Genomic DNA, 15,845 nt, shown 5'->3' on the forward strand with positions numbered 1-15,845 from the left:
GGCTTTTCCTTATCGTTGTGTCTCTTTCTGTTTCCCTTGACCTTGGCTATTCCAGACTATTCTTTGGTACGTTGGTCCGGCCATTCTAAGGTCCAGTATACGTTACCTATAAGTCCTCTGTGTTACACAATTCTACGTGCTGGATCATACTGTATTCCTGATATTAGTCCAGTGATGTAGATGTAAAAAAAAAAAAAAATAAAAAAAAAAGAACAGATAAAATTTGTATCTTGTAATACCTTTTTTATTGGACTAACAGAATTTTTTTAATGACAAGCTTTCGGGAGAACCTCCCTTTCTCAAGTCTGAAGCATTTCTGAGCAAGTCGACAAAAAAAAAAAAAAAGTGTATTACAAGATACGAATCTTATATACAAAAAAAAAAAAAATTGACAATCAATACATTTCTCAGTTGCCCCTGAAATTAAAATAAGACAGCTCTACCTACTTCCCTTACAAAACACTGATGTGAAAGATAGATAGTCTTACAGTTTACTTGCAACAGAGGGAAATGTTATTAATAAACGTAGGTGAGACGCAATTTTATAATTGCTAGCAAGTGCCATGGTCCCCTGTGATCATATAGTCTCTCTGTATGCTGATTGAACTTCCATTTTCAGATCGCCAGGAAGCAAGATTTGGAAGAAATGACATGGTGTAGTCTGTTGCAAAATCAATAAATTGCATAACACTAGATATCCAGGAAACAACCCACGTCATAGTGAAGGCTACATTCTTTAACCCCAAGTGTCATATCACTAACTCAAAAATGTATACAAAACATTCAGAAGAAATAGCACACGTTGTTCAATGTAAACATTTGTAAGGTTGTCCAGAATGCAGTTTCCATGCTATTGACCTGATCTAGCTCAACCTCAAGTGAACTCTGAAACAAGGTTCCAGTTCAAGTTCAAATTTAGTACCAGTCAATGAGTGCACTAAGATTGTTCTACCAATCGTTGCCCTCTTATTGGAATTTTAGAGACTTACCCAAGAACAAACTAAATAAGAGAAATCAGTGAAACTACTGAATATATAAACATAGGTTCTCATCACTTACGTGCTGGAAGAGGAGCCTTTAAAATGAACATCAGATGTCACATAACCATAACTAACTGTAATGAGTCCTCCTTTTGTTATAGTAACTTGTGTAAGAAATACAAACTGTTCCAAACGCAATAGTGTTCTCTTTATTTAGATCCAGGTCCCCCCCATCTTAATAAAGATAGTTACTTCGCTTATTTTCCAGCTCCAAGATAGAGCCCTTGCAGTCACTTGATCAGCTTTCTGCACCAATGTTTCTAAACATCCGGGGGCGGAGCCTGGCCGTCGACCTAAGCAGACGCAGGGGACTCGAGCTCCTGCTTCCCGGGCAGGAAAACCGGCATAATCGAGGGCTGAATAGCCCAAGGACCCACCAGGGTGCGACTACCAAGTCGGGGGTGCACCTCTGGGCACACCGATACCCTTTCTGGGCTCGTAGGAGCCGGAAAACCGGAACGGCAAACGCGGCCTACAGGGACCGGAGCTGGGGAGAGGAGGCCGCTCTCTCCGACACCGGATCCCTTCAACGACGAAGCAGGGTTCCAGCCCCCCCCCTTGGACCGGTGGGGGATATCCCGGTCCTACTAGCTGGACGGACCAGACAGGCTGCCCAGACTCGAGCACACACTACCGGGAGAAGCAAGCAGGAGTCAGGCGGAGCGTGTCCAAGATGGCCGCCCGCCATGATTCACAGAGGGGAGCCACGAGCAAAGGTGTGCAGCCCTCCTCCCTAGAGGCCCTCGACAGGCTCTACTCGGCCTTCTACAAGCTACAATGTAGCAGGGGCATGCCCGGTCTTCCAGCAGCGCGGGCAGTGGCCATGTGGATTCGACCGCTGACCCGCCGACGTTATTATAGTGCCCCACTACAAGCACTCCAAGCGGGCGTTCGCCCACACAAGCACAAACAAGCGACTAAAACAGAGACAGTTCACACCAACTTGGGCACCCCAACCTACTTACACGTAAGCGGTAAGGTGCGAGCCGTATCACCCAAAAGCCCAGAGCGCACCTCCGACCGGCTGACCACCATGCGGCTACCTGACATAGGAGTGGCACAACAAGCATCACCCGCCCGCCGCACGACCATCACCGCTGAAACAGACCCGCAGGGAAGAGGCGCTCAGTCACCAACCATGCACCTAGCCAGCAACCACCTCTTACCACTGCAAGGGACGAAGATGCCACAACGGACCAGCACCTCCCCAGCACCCCGCTTCAGATCCGCATCCACGACCTCCAAAGCAGCGAGAGCGGTTGGAAGACGGAAGGGACAGACGGCAGGGAGACACGGAACTCACAGCGACCCGGACTCTCCTTCCTACCTCATGAGGGGCAGGCCAGTGCAAGCAGATGCAAGGAGTCAGAGGGACAAGCCGAGAGACTCAAGCTCCCCCACGGGTGGATTTGGACTGGCAGCCGCGGGCATAGGTTGAGTCGGCTATGTGTGAAGGGACGCTAGTTATATAAATGCCAGAATCCGCAGCTTCTTCTCCCCCATAATATTGCTCTTAAGGTGCCTTGTATACTTCCCACATACTATGCATAGCCTTGCTTTATTTAGCACGCACACAACCCTTCAATAGTTATTGCCACCGCGACTCTTATTTACATATTTATCTGTATTACCTCCCAGCGTAATGCAGATAACCCACTAGCTTATACTATAACACACAATCGATTTACTAACCCTGTTCCATGCGCACACATAAGCCTTATGCTGCCCTACAGAATTGTGATGCATTATAAAAAGGTGCAATACACCTATAATCATATGCACAACTAGAAGTGGTGGGTGCACACTTAGCCTAGCACGATTTACTGTAATAATTATATATTGTGTAAACTCCAAAGAAGCTAAGAGTTATTATGTCCGACGCATGTATATTTCGTATGTTTAGTATAATTATTTTATGTTTGACTAGCTTATGACATAGCGTAGAAACCATTATTCAGAAAGTTACAAGCGATAGTATTCACTGTGACTGAACTATTCAGCAAGCAACTATAAAACTAGCAACTTAACTGTAAGATGCGACATACCAAACGGGCAGTAGCGCAGTAATTACACAAGCAAACGCAATCGTGCCTTATTTAGGATGGTACCTTATTTAGAATGTATCCTTCTTTAGCAGGTAATCAAGCAATTGAGCAATGCCCAAGCAGTTCACTCATATTTACTCCACGACAGTCTTACCCATGTTATATCTCAAGCATGATACATGCCTTAACACTGTTTTAACATGTCACTCAGAACACTGACAATTATTGTTGGGGCACAGTGAGCAATGGCACCATATTACCTGAGCTCCGACTCCTAGTTACCTCTTAAACTTGTTGTGTTATATCCTTCCTGTTTCAACGCACTAGGCGCTAACATGAGTAGACCGGGCACGTAGCCGTTCATCCCCGACTTAAGCCTATAAAACAATGTTTTTAGCATGACCCTCACCTTTATTTTGTCCTAAACCACACTATCAAGCGGTAGACAAAGCGACTGTTCATTCTAGGTGGTTAGGAAGAATATGATGCTAACCTGATTGTTTTTTTTTCACTTTACAAAAAAAAAAAAGTGCAATGTCTCTAATGCCAAATAACATGTGTGAATGCCAATGGATCTGCACCAGCTGTTGTGGCAGTGCAACTTGCATGTTTTTCTCTCTGCACGAACAAAATAAAGAATTTAAAATAATGTTTCTAAACATCCAATCCAGAGCTTCTCATAGATGAGCATTAGGGACAAAAGTGCATGTGCAGCCAGCGCTGCGCTCCTTCAATGAAATGGAGGTTAGCTGTGAGAACCAACTTTGGACTGTTTTCATAGTGAAATTGTACCACAGGAAGGCAGCCACTAGAAGCAACGCCTTATCTACTAAATAGCAATGCTTAAGGACCACTGTATCCAGACCAATTATTTGAGATAAAGTGGTCTGGGTGCCAATCGTGGTCCTTCAATGTAGAGATTTGGAATACAACTAAAAGATGCTATTACATATGGATCATTTGATAGCGTTGTAAATCTGAAATCCTCTATCAACCAGCCCCACCACTGACTTGTCAATATGACGTGGATACCACCACTGTCATTTTTGATACTGTTCTGGAACTGGATGCCCCTCAGGAATTTTAGCCCTTGCCAAGTTTTGGTCTTTATTTAGATCCTCCATGCTGTCTCTGCAAGCACCCCTTCTCTCCAGCCTACACTTTCTGAGGCTGAGCCGCATTGGGAAGTCTGTGATTGGACAATGAGAAGCCTTTCCAAGGCAGGTGCTTTGAGCAATTGCTTGCCGCTTGAGTTTAGCTCCACTGAGCTAAGCAAACAAGGAAGTAACATGACCTGTGTTCTGTCATTTCCCTACCCCATGCCACATCCTGTGACACGGATCAGCGGTTTCCTGTGTTGCACATGCGTGTTAGTATTCCTGACAGGTAGGGAAATCTGATGCAGGCTGGGAGCACATGCAGGATCAGCATGACACTCCCATTGACAAAGCATCAGCTGGACTGGGAATACCTTCTCATCAAGGTCTCACACTAACATTATAGTTAGAACATTTGCTAAGCCCAGGCATGTGGGATATTTATGGTTTAAGTAAGGGGATAGTCTTGGCCCATCTTCCCAGCCACCATCAGATTTTTCATGAGTGCCGTGGGGTAAGGAAATCTGTTGGTATAGCAATATGACAGAACATCAGTTCTCTGCTTGAAAGCCAGGGGAGCATAACATGGTTAATTTATAAAAAGGCCAATTTACATATTACTGGAGAAACTCCAGTATGCTGTATCTTGCTGGAAAGGTTACATATTTTTTAATGGTTATCTAAAAATATAAATCCACAATTATTTAGAACCATGAGGATTAGCCCAGTATACACTCTGAGACAAAGACCATATTCAAAGATCCATGAGGTTTTTTAAAAAGACACTCATTGTTTATTTTTCAAAAACATGATAGAATAGTTTATACTATTCTAACTCCCGCACATTGTTCCGAATACAGGTTTGTTGAAGGTAACTTTAGAGGTGCAGTCCATTTCCAACAGAAGTTGTTATAACTTCTTTATCACAGAACTAATCATGCCAGCTTCAATCAAGGATTCTGGCGTTTATAGTGCAGATCATAAAGCGGTTATAAATATGAAGCAAGCGTTGCAGCTTTAAATTTTAAGGTGTAGGTATTCAGCCTACCAAGCATAGGTTTTGTGGGAAGAATTTGACACACACACTGTAGCAGCAAATCTGCAAAAATGCAACATTTGTTAAATAGATTAGTATAAACACTACAAGTTTACGCCATCCTACCCTTGCCTTTAACTGTACACAAATTTGCAACAAGTAAGACGGATCACGAACAATTTGTAGTATTATATAATATATACACACACAAGAAATAAAAATCGCATTTAAAGTACGGTCTATGCATGTGTTCATGGGTAAATATAGTAAACAGATAAATAAACCATTTGTTCTTTAAGAGCCTACCAAGAACACTAGCAGAACTGGTGCTAATTATACAAGACTCTTACACTTCAAGGTGATCCGTTTAATGCCTTATCACACAATACTTAAGGTTATACCAAAATATAGGAAATTAACGCATCTTTCCTTAGAGTTAAAGTCCATGTAGAAACGGATGGGCCAAATAAAGGAAATAGAAAAGAAAGGAGGAATTTAGCAAGTCCGTGTAAAAACAAACACACTGGAAGAGAATCTCAAACTCCCCCCCACCCCCTCTCCCAAGTAATCCTTCCCGTCAGATATTCCAAGGCTTTCTAAAATATTCTGCTGCAGTTATTCTGATGTCATCCTGAACTAGCCAGATCGAACTGGCTGTCAACTTGACACAGGCGGCTGGGTCTAAAGTTTGCATTCAATCTGCAATGTGCAATTACATAAAGAGTGAAAAGGAACATTTATCAGCTCTCTCACAGAAAGTGAGGGGAATTACACAACTGGATTACATTAGAAAGTATTTTATGTGATAAGTCTATCTAGAAATACAGGGAGTGCAGAATTATTAGGCAAGTTGTATTTTTGAGGATTAATTTTATTATTGAACAACAACCATGTTCTCAATGAACCCAAAAAACTCATTAATATCAAAGCTGAATATTTTTGGAAGTAGTTTTTAGTTTGTTTTTAGTTATAGCTATTTTAGGGGGATATCTGTGTGTGCAGGTGACTATTAATGTGCATAATTATTAGGCAACTTAACAAAAAACAAATATATACCCATTTCAATTATTTATTTTTACCAGTGAAACCAATATAACATCTCAACATTCACAAATATACATTTCTGACATTCAAAAACATAACAAAAACAAATCAGTGACCAATATAGCCACCTTTCTTTGCAAGGACACTCAAAAGCCTGCCATCCATGGATTCTGTCAGTGTTTTGATCTGTTCACCATCAACATTGCGTGCAGAAGCAACCACAGCCTCCCAGACACTGTTCAGAGAGGTGTACTGTTTTCCCTCCTTGTAAATCTCACATTTGATGATGGACCACAGGTTCTCAATGGGGTTCAGATCAGGTGAACAAGGAGGCCATGTCATTAGATTTTCTTCTTTTATACCCTTTCTTGCCAGCCACGCTGTGGAGTACTTGGACGTGTGTGATGGAGCATTGTCCTGCATGAAAATCATGTTTTTCTTGAAGGATGCAGACTTCTTCCTGTACCACTGCTTGAAGAAGGTGTCTTCCAGAAACTGGGAGTTGAGCTTGACTCCATCCTCAACCCGAAAAGGCCCCACAAGCTCATCTTTGATGATACCAGTACTCCATCTCCACCTTGCTGGCGTCTGAGTCGGACTGGAGCTCTCTGCCCTTTACCAATCCATCTATCTGGCCCATCAAGACTCACTCTCATTTCATCAGTCCATAAAACCTTAGAAAAAGCAGTCCTGAGATATTTCTTGGCCCAGTCTTGACGTTTCAGCTTGTGTGTCTTGTTCAGTGGTGGTCGTCTTTCAGCCTTTCTTACCTTGGCCAGGTCTCTGAGTATTGCACACCTTGTGCTTTTGGGCACTCCAGTGATGTTGCAGCTCTGAAATATGGCCAAACTGGTGGCAAGTGGCATCTTGGCAGCTGCACGCTTGACTTTTCTCAGTTCATGGGCAGTTATTTTGCGCCTTGGTTTCTCCACACGCTTCTTGCGACCCTGTTGACTATTTTGAATGAAACGCTTGATTGTTCGATGATCACGCTTCAGAAGCTTTGCAATTTTAAGAGTGCTGCATCCCTCTGCAAGATATCTCACTATTTTTGACTTTTCTGAGCCTGTCAAGTCCTTCTTTTGACCCATTTTGCCAAAGGAAAGGAAGTTGCCTAATAATTATGCACACCTGATATAGGGTGTTGATGTCATTAGACCACACCCCTTCTCATTACAGAGATGCACATCACCTAATATGCTTAATTGGTAGTAGGCTTTCAAGCCTATACAGCTTGGAGTAAGACAACATGCATAAAGAGGATGATGTGGTCAAAATACTCATTTGCCTAATAATTCTGCACACAGTGTAGATATGCAGATGTATTTTTTGGGGAGGGGGGTTAAACTAGGATTTTATGAATCTGAAATTTAAAAAATATATATTAAAATAATAAAAAAAATAAAAAAAATCTCTTGCTAATTATGAATGACCCAGCTAGGGCACAGTGACCTCAATGAATAGCATTCCACTTTGCCATATTCAGAAAACAAAATAAAGGTACAGGGGGCAGAATGCCAGGCTATGCAAGTTTTACAATGAACGCTCACCAAACCATAAAGTGATACTCATCCAATTCTTTAGTAATGTGCTTTATAGCAACAGCAAGAGTTTCTAACATATTCAGAGACAATAATCAGTTTCATATCATGAATATCATGAATATATATACCACAGATAATATTAACAAAGTATTTTACCAGGAAAGGTACATTGAGATTACTCTGGTTTTCAAGTACGTCCTGGGTATGTTACCTTAGCCCAACATCCAGGGTAAGCTTGTTTGAGCAGGGGCTTCCTCACCCCTTTCTGTAATTGTAAACCAGTCTGAATATGTTGGAACTGTATAAATACACACACATTATTTATATATAACACAAGAAAACCGTTTTGAATGCCCCTTTAAAAAATACAAAAAGGGCAGGAACATGGTATGTTGTAATGGCCAGCAACACATTTAAATAGACTGTATAGTTAAGTACGGAAAGCCTTAATTCCCCAAATAAAGCATTAGGCTCAGTAAGCACACAAAGATCTAGATCTATTCATCCAGAAAGTCACTAGTATGTCATTATTCAGAAAAGTCCTCTCTGAGATCAAAGCTATGTTTCCATACTGATCACACATAATGAACAGTTTCGACTGCACAATTTGATTAACCACTAAACTCTTAAGCCTAATGAAGTGTAATGTATTCACAGCAAGCAGCCAGTCTTAAGCAATGCTGGTCACAGACTCAAGAGTTTAATAATTTTTCTCATAATAATATATTTAGCTATTTTTTGACAGCATATCCCAATTGCCTGACAACAAAAGAAACTGGTTTAAACAGTTGGGGGGAGCTTTATTTTGCACTTCTAGTGACAATTCGAAAGATTGTTGCATATGAATAGAAGAAGGTGAATCTTTAAGAAAGGAATGTGGTTTTTTCAGTAAGGGACAAACTTTTTCATGCTCTTGCAAAAAAAATAAAAAAAAAAAAAAAAAAAAAAAAAAATCGAAATGCAAATCCTTCGTAAGCTTAATAAGGTTGCTCTGGTAACACAGAATCCTGTCATTCTTTCAGTGGTGACATCATTACTAGCAGAGACAAGAAATTCCAGCCCAAAAGTAATACAGACTGCACTGACTTTACATAGGAGCTGTGCATGGATTATAAATTGAGGACTATTTCAATCACCATTAAAAGTTGAGAACAGTCAATTCTTTACAAAATATATATATAGTCATTGAGGCATTCAAAGTTTCTCACTGTAATGTTATAAAAGGTTTTTTGTGTGTCACTTTTCAGTAGACATGATATATTGTGAACATCTTAGTAATTCTAAAATAAAATAGCATACATGTTACACCATTAACATTAAAAGGAATAATGTATTAAAGGGACACTATAATAGTCAACAGAACAACTACAGCTTAATGTAGTTGTTCCGGTGTCTACTGTCTGTCTCAACATGCTTTTAATGTACAGTGTTTACTTTACAGCCTACTAACACCTCTAGTGGAAGTCACTCAGACAGCCATTATAGATCGATGCTTCCTGTATATTGAGCTCTCCTGCATAATGAGAGCTCAATATACAGAATGGTATCAACATTCTGTATATTGAGCTCTCATTAGGAACCATTTGTTTTGACTTTCTTGGTAATCTTCTTGATTGTTCTAAAGATATCAATTGAATAATACAATTAATTTTGCAATACTACAATATTTCATTTTATTGACACAGTGTATGTGTCTGAGTGCGGTATTAATATTGGTTTGACAATAAAGTTTAACTGTTAGATCTCACTTTACAGGAAGTGCTTAGGAAGCCTGTGCAAGTCACATGCAGGGAGGTGTGACTAGGACTGTGTAAAAGAAAATGTGATTTAACTCCTAAATGGCAGAAAATTGAGCAGTGGGACTACAGGGACATGATCCATACACCAAAACAGCTTCATTAAGCTAAAGTGGTTTTGGTGCCTATAGTGTCCCTAATCTGGTAAGGGATCCAGCAAAGAGGATATTCCAATATGCCAGATGATTAGCTCCACACCAGTGATGCCAAGTCATGGGCTGTTTGAGGTATCTCAGAGGATCTTTCCAATAAGCTCAACATTAATCTATTTGTAGGACCCTGCAGTAGAGTTTCCACCCACCCTCCTCTTACAGTAAACAGTTACAGAACTTAATAGTAAAGCAGGAAGAAGAAAGATTAAGAGTCATGCTGAGAGAGAAGAAAAAAAACACTTTTTGGGAAACAAAGCAGAGGTTGGGGGAGGAAGGGGAGCTTTAGATTCTTCCTTGGTGAGTGTGTTTCTGCACATTGCCACAGCAACCATTTCACAACACTCTCGCAGCTCGCAAGATGGGAGGACCTGAGATATTAGACTCCAGGTCCCCATCTTCAGATGACAGGCATTTTGTGCCACCTGGGAATCTAGTATCCCACTCCCTTGCAAGATGTAAGAGGCAGTGACGGGTGACTAAACACAATTTTATATTTAAATTATGGAAAAAAAAAAAAAAAACTGCTTACCACCACAGTCCCTATCTAACCCCACAATCACACTGCATCAACTACAAAACCCCCCCAACAAAAAAAAACCCCCCAAAAAATAAAAACCCAGAAATACACACATACACAAACACCGATACAATAAGGACATAGACACACACAAAGATATGGAAAAAACAAAATAATAGGTCGCGCTGTACAGAAATAGTACAATATAAAGGTAAAATGAGAAATATAAAATAGATAGAAATTTTACTCACATATACAAATACACTAAAATAAATATAAGAAAAAACGTAATAGTCCCAATATGCAGTGGATTCCAATAGGCTGATGGAAACTTGATACTGTAGTCAAATAGAACGCTGGGTCTTCTATGGTATAGGCAATCTTGGCTCAATGATGGGCATGCAAAATAGAAAGACAGGGAGACTCCAATAGTGCAGACTGTATTGGCATAGATAAAATAAAATAAAATAGGTGTAGGGGAGGTATTTCACTCACCTATGCAAGAGCATGTACTTGCTCAAGTGTAATCAGCATTCAGTGGCGTTTATCCCCCACTGGCGGGACATAGATGTGGGTAATTCCTCGAAGTAAAGAAAATAAAATATAGTGCTCACTGTATATAAAATATAAGAGTAAGGCTTAAAAAATAGAGAACGTACTCACATTTGAATGAGCAGGATATACTGCTCACTATGATGGCGTGGGTGGTATAATCCCCACCTAGGATTCTTTAGACAATAGTCAGCTCCAAAATGTATGGTGAAAAAAGCCAATATTCCTTTATTAGTACAAGTATAAAATATATATATAAAATTAGCCAAAACGCGTTTCGCCACACACCATACATTTGCCATATACCCTTTATTTTATTTTATTTTATCCTTATATTTTATATTATATTACTTTTTTCTCTTTTAACCTGGTTACACGTCATTTTGGAGCTGACTATTGCCTAAAGAATCCTAGGTGGGGATTATACCACCCACGCCATCATAGTGAGCAGTATATCCTGCTCATTCAAATGTGAGTACGTTCTCTATTTTTTAAGTCTTACTCTTATATTTTATATACAGTGAGCACTATATTTTATTTTCTTTACTTCGAGGAATTACCCACATCTATGTCCCGCCAGTGGGGGATAAACGCCACTGAATGCTGATTACACTTGAGCAAGTACATGCTCTTGCATAGGTGAGTGAAATACCTCCCCTACACCTATTTTATTTTATTTTATCTATGCCAATACAGTCTGCACTATTGGAGTCTCCCTGTCTTTCTATTTTGCATGCCCATCATTGAGCCAAGATTGCCTATACCATAGAAGACCCAGCGTTCTATTTGACTACAGTATCAAGTTTCCATCAGCCTATTGGAATCCACTGCATATTGGGACTATTACGTTTTTTCTTATATTTATTTTAGTGTATTTGTATATGTGAGTAAAATTTCTATCTATTTTATATTTCTCATTTTACCTTTATATTGTACTATTTCTGTACAGCGCAACCTATTATTTTGTTTTTTCCATATTCTTGATTGAGGACATTAGAGGGAACCTCATACCCATAGGTTGCAGCTTCTCTCTTTTCTCTTCTCCTTTAGACCACCTAGCGCTGAGCCTATACACACAAAGATATACACATACTGACACACAGACATACATACTGAAACAGACACATACTAACATACATACAGACACACACAGGTAATTTTTCAGCCACCCTCCTATTTCTTATCCTCTCAGTGCAGGAGGGTGCCTCTCCCTCTTCATGGTCTCATCCCTCCCACGCGGAGTGAGCTTTAAGGAAGTGATTGGGCATCACTTCCTCCCAGCAATACTTGCGGCCATAAATGTTTTCTAACAGGGGCCCAGTCATGCTATTACACAGCCACAGCGCTTACCGGGCGCCGCCCTTCGGATGGCCCTAAATTCTTGGGCCACCCGATGGGCCCCATCAGCATTACGCTACCATAAATTGACACAAGCGGCCGCATTGAGCCTCCCAGACTGGCGAGTCCTAATATCAGTGATCCGGGTGACCGGCAGGAGGAGAGTGCACCTTGTTCCCCCTCCTTCCAGTCACTTCATGCAGTGTGATTGAGCGGACTGTGCTGCGGTGGAGGATCTTTATCCTCTCCCCACTCTGGGAGGGAGAGGGAGAGGGACTGAAAAGGGGGACAATGACACAAAGGGGTAAGGGAAAAAGACAGAGGCTGGGGGGAGTTGGGGCGGTAAATTCCATCTTTGTTGGAGTAGTCAAAAATGCTTGCACTGGTACTGCATCAACTACACTATACACATACACACTACATAACTACATAACATAACGGATGTAGGCCTGGATTTGGTGAGGGGGGCAGCATGTCATCCTTGGACCCAGGCAGCACAATAACTTGGGCAAGCCCTGAGTATGGTACAGAACAAGGTTTATTTTATATTTTTTTAACGGGTACCAAGATTTCTGATGGAAGTGCAGTGTGTGCCAACATTCTCCCACCTGCAACAACCTAAAAAAACATGGTTACGAGTGCATCCTAGGCTTTATAATGAAATGCCACACTTGGACATGACATAAAACAGCAGCAGTTTGGGAAAGGCATAGCCGTGATAAGTGATGGGGAAAGAATAATATATTTAGTTATTTATGCATAGTACAACATGTAATTTTTGCATGACAGGTACATTTGAACTTTGTTTAAATTCTGCATAAGTTTGACTATTCTCGTAATATTGGAAATATTTAAAAATGGTCCAAAAATAAGAGGAGTGTCCATACATATGGGCACATTATTTCTTCAAGTGGGAGACAGATTTTGGAAACTTACAAACTTGATCGTCCATCTTCAAGGGTCTTGAGAGTCGAATGCTAGCAGGCACTGTCTTATCAATCAGGTCATCAATACTCTGTTGGGGGAAAGATGAACAAAAATGTTAGGGTACTGTAGGGAATTATGGAGATGTTGCTAGTATCTTCATTAGAAATAAACATTAAAACAACTCTAGGTGAATGTCTGGCTGTGTACAAACTATTATGAAAATCAACATTCCTGGAACAGTCACTGAGCACATGTCTTCTGGGAAGATGCTAGCTAATTATTAATGCTTTCTATTATTTAATAGCAAGCAAAGGTATGCAGCATTAACAGACTCTGGAAACAAAGGGGGGGATCAAGTCAAGTCATTAGCTCCTGTCCCCTACACATTACAAAACAAAAAAACACAAAATAAATACACCTCGGAGATAAATCTGCTTTCATCTCAAAATCCCTGAATAAGGTGGAAATCCTAATTATTTTCTTGAACTGAGATTTATCACTTGCACTTTAATGCAGGAATTTAAAACCTGTTTTAAGTGTTTCAGCATTGAAAGGTTTGCCAAGGAAAGGTAATCTCCCAAAATTACCACCAATAGTGTGAAGAATGCATACTCCCAGTGTGGTGGGGGCTGTTAATCGAATGGCGCCCTACAGAGTTATTGTCATGCACACACCCCAGGGAAGTAATCACAAACAGGTAAAATAACCCATCTACAAACGTAAATGCAGACCAATAGCCATAATAGGCAGCTTATCTATGTAAACGTTTCTAAACTGACCGTTCCCACATCCAGCTCACTTAACAAGCAGTACAATATAAGCAGGTTTAACACCCTCCCCCCCCCAAAAAAACAAAAAAAAAACCTTTATGAAGCGGTCAGTTGTATGAAGCATTTTTTTTCTATAAATCCCATTATAATTAAAGTGGAGATCCAGGTTCTATTACACTTGCATGAGAACATTTTTGTTTGTTTTTTATTAAATATTGACTGTTCTATATGGAATTTATGAACACTTCTAAGAATGGTGCTTACACATTAAATAGAATCTATAGAACACATATACAGCCATCCAAAAAGAGTATATACATAAACTATCCATGAAAACTGCATTCCAATCAGTGGTGTCCTGCACAGTGAAGGGTTTACCACACTTACCTCCACTCCTATAATTTGCAGCATTTCGTTTTTTTCCTTGTCCCCTGGTCCTATGTGTCTCTCTGAGAAGTCGTCATGCCTGGGGAAGATGAGCTCTATCTGCCTGGGGGAGGCAGGGGCTCCTGCTGCAGCCCTGGTGCTGTTCCATCTGATGTTCTGTGCTGTACCCCACACAGCTCTCCTGCTGCACCCCACAGCCCTGCTCTGTAACCGGACGGATCTGCACAGGACTCCCCATGACTTAGCACAATTCTGCATGGTGTCTGCAACTTTCCACCCCCTTCTCTGAAACTAGTCTAATTATACTAAATATCTATTATTATCAGTCTGTATTGTATAAGAAAGCCCCTGTCCCCTGGTGTTAGGTAGTAGATGATGCTGCTTGCAGTGTGATGAGCTCTGCGCTCTGTATCCCAGGACTGTGAAGCAAAGTTGCAGTGTGTCTGCCACCTGCGGGATTGCTTTGTACCGGAGATTTTGCAGGCTCTCCACGCCCCTACATTATGGCCCTGTCCGCCAATCAGAGAGCCCAGGGCGGCTGACGCTGGGACAAGCCCCCCTGCTGATGAGAGAAATATGGAAAGTGTCATGCACTTGGGGAAAAAATGCAAAGCTTGACAATTTCTACTTAGATTTTCTATCAGTAAACATGTGCTGATTATACAACTAAGGAGTCAGGCAAGGGGGAGGGTCCAACATACCTCTTAAATAGTTGGCCAAGAGATAAGAAACACACATGCTTTACTGTGCCATTTACTGCTGTGTCAGCATTGGGTCTGTAAAAGCAGCGGTGTATTTACTAAACTGTGAATAAACTAAACTAAAATGTGGTGAATTGGAGAATTTGGAATGTCAAAGACTCTAAGACTAAGGTAATGGGGAGTTCAGGATTGGTTTGGATCCACATCTCGGGTACATGTAAGGATACCTCCCCTAACAGTTTAAACAAGGACAGTTCTGATCCCTGGATCCATATCTCACCGTGATTTCACACTGCCCTGATTTAGGATCCATCTCTAATCTGTCTCTTTTCCTCTGGTGTACCACTTTTGAGGACACTAAACAAGCTACCCAAAAGGTGCTTGTAGCTGTTTTTAGTTTCTGTAGATCATTTTTGACCATGCAATGAGCTACTACAGATAGATAGGGTGGTACAGGGCTGCCTCAGCATACCTTCGTGTAGGATTCAGTGGGTCAATCCAAAATGTGGGCACCTTTCTCCATGTCAGGTGGGGTTGGACAATGGAGCTGCTGGTCACCCTGGTATGCATGCACATCAGGCTCACCCCCCCCCCCCCCCTCTTTTTTTATGCAACTTGTCCCTTCAATGTATGTCCTTTTAAGAACCTGCCCTTACACCTGCCCTTATCATAACTATTAAATTTGAGATATATGGCCCAGTTTTGCAACAGGACCATCTTTGTGTGCAGCAGTTTACCAAGTGTATGACTCTGCCATTACTGAATATCTCCAAATTTCAAATAGTTTTGTAAATCAGAAGCCAAATTAGAAATTAGTTAAAGGACCACTATAGGCACCCAGACCGATTCAGCATCTAGGATTAACCCTTTTTTCTATAAACATAGCAGTTTCAGAGAAT

General features: G+C 41.0%; 1 protein-coding gene across 1 annotated transcript in view; it reads right to left on the reverse strand.

Moving 5' to 3' along the window:
• GLDC (glycine decarboxylase) overlaps positions 1-14,716 on the reverse strand; it is a 60,695-nt gene extending 45,979 nt beyond the window's left edge. Inside the window, exons 1-2 of the mRNA XM_063455112.1 lie at positions 14,246-14,716; positions 13,098-13,176 (exon numbers count right to left, since the gene is read on the reverse strand). Coding sequence (XP_063311182.1) covers positions 13,098-13,176; positions 14,246-14,503 — 337 coding nt within the window. The 5' untranslated portion in view covers positions 14,504-14,716. The remainder of the gene's footprint in view (positions 1-13,097; positions 13,177-14,245) is intronic.
• Positions 14,717-15,845: the final 1,129 nt, after the last annotated feature.

Source organism: Pelobates fuscus, chromosome 5 (genome assembly GCF_036172605.1).
Source record: "Pelobates fuscus isolate aPelFus1 chromosome 5, aPelFus1.pri, whole genome shotgun sequence".
Classification (NCBI taxonomy): Eukaryota; Metazoa; Chordata; class Amphibia; order Anura; family Pelobatidae; genus Pelobates; species Pelobates fuscus.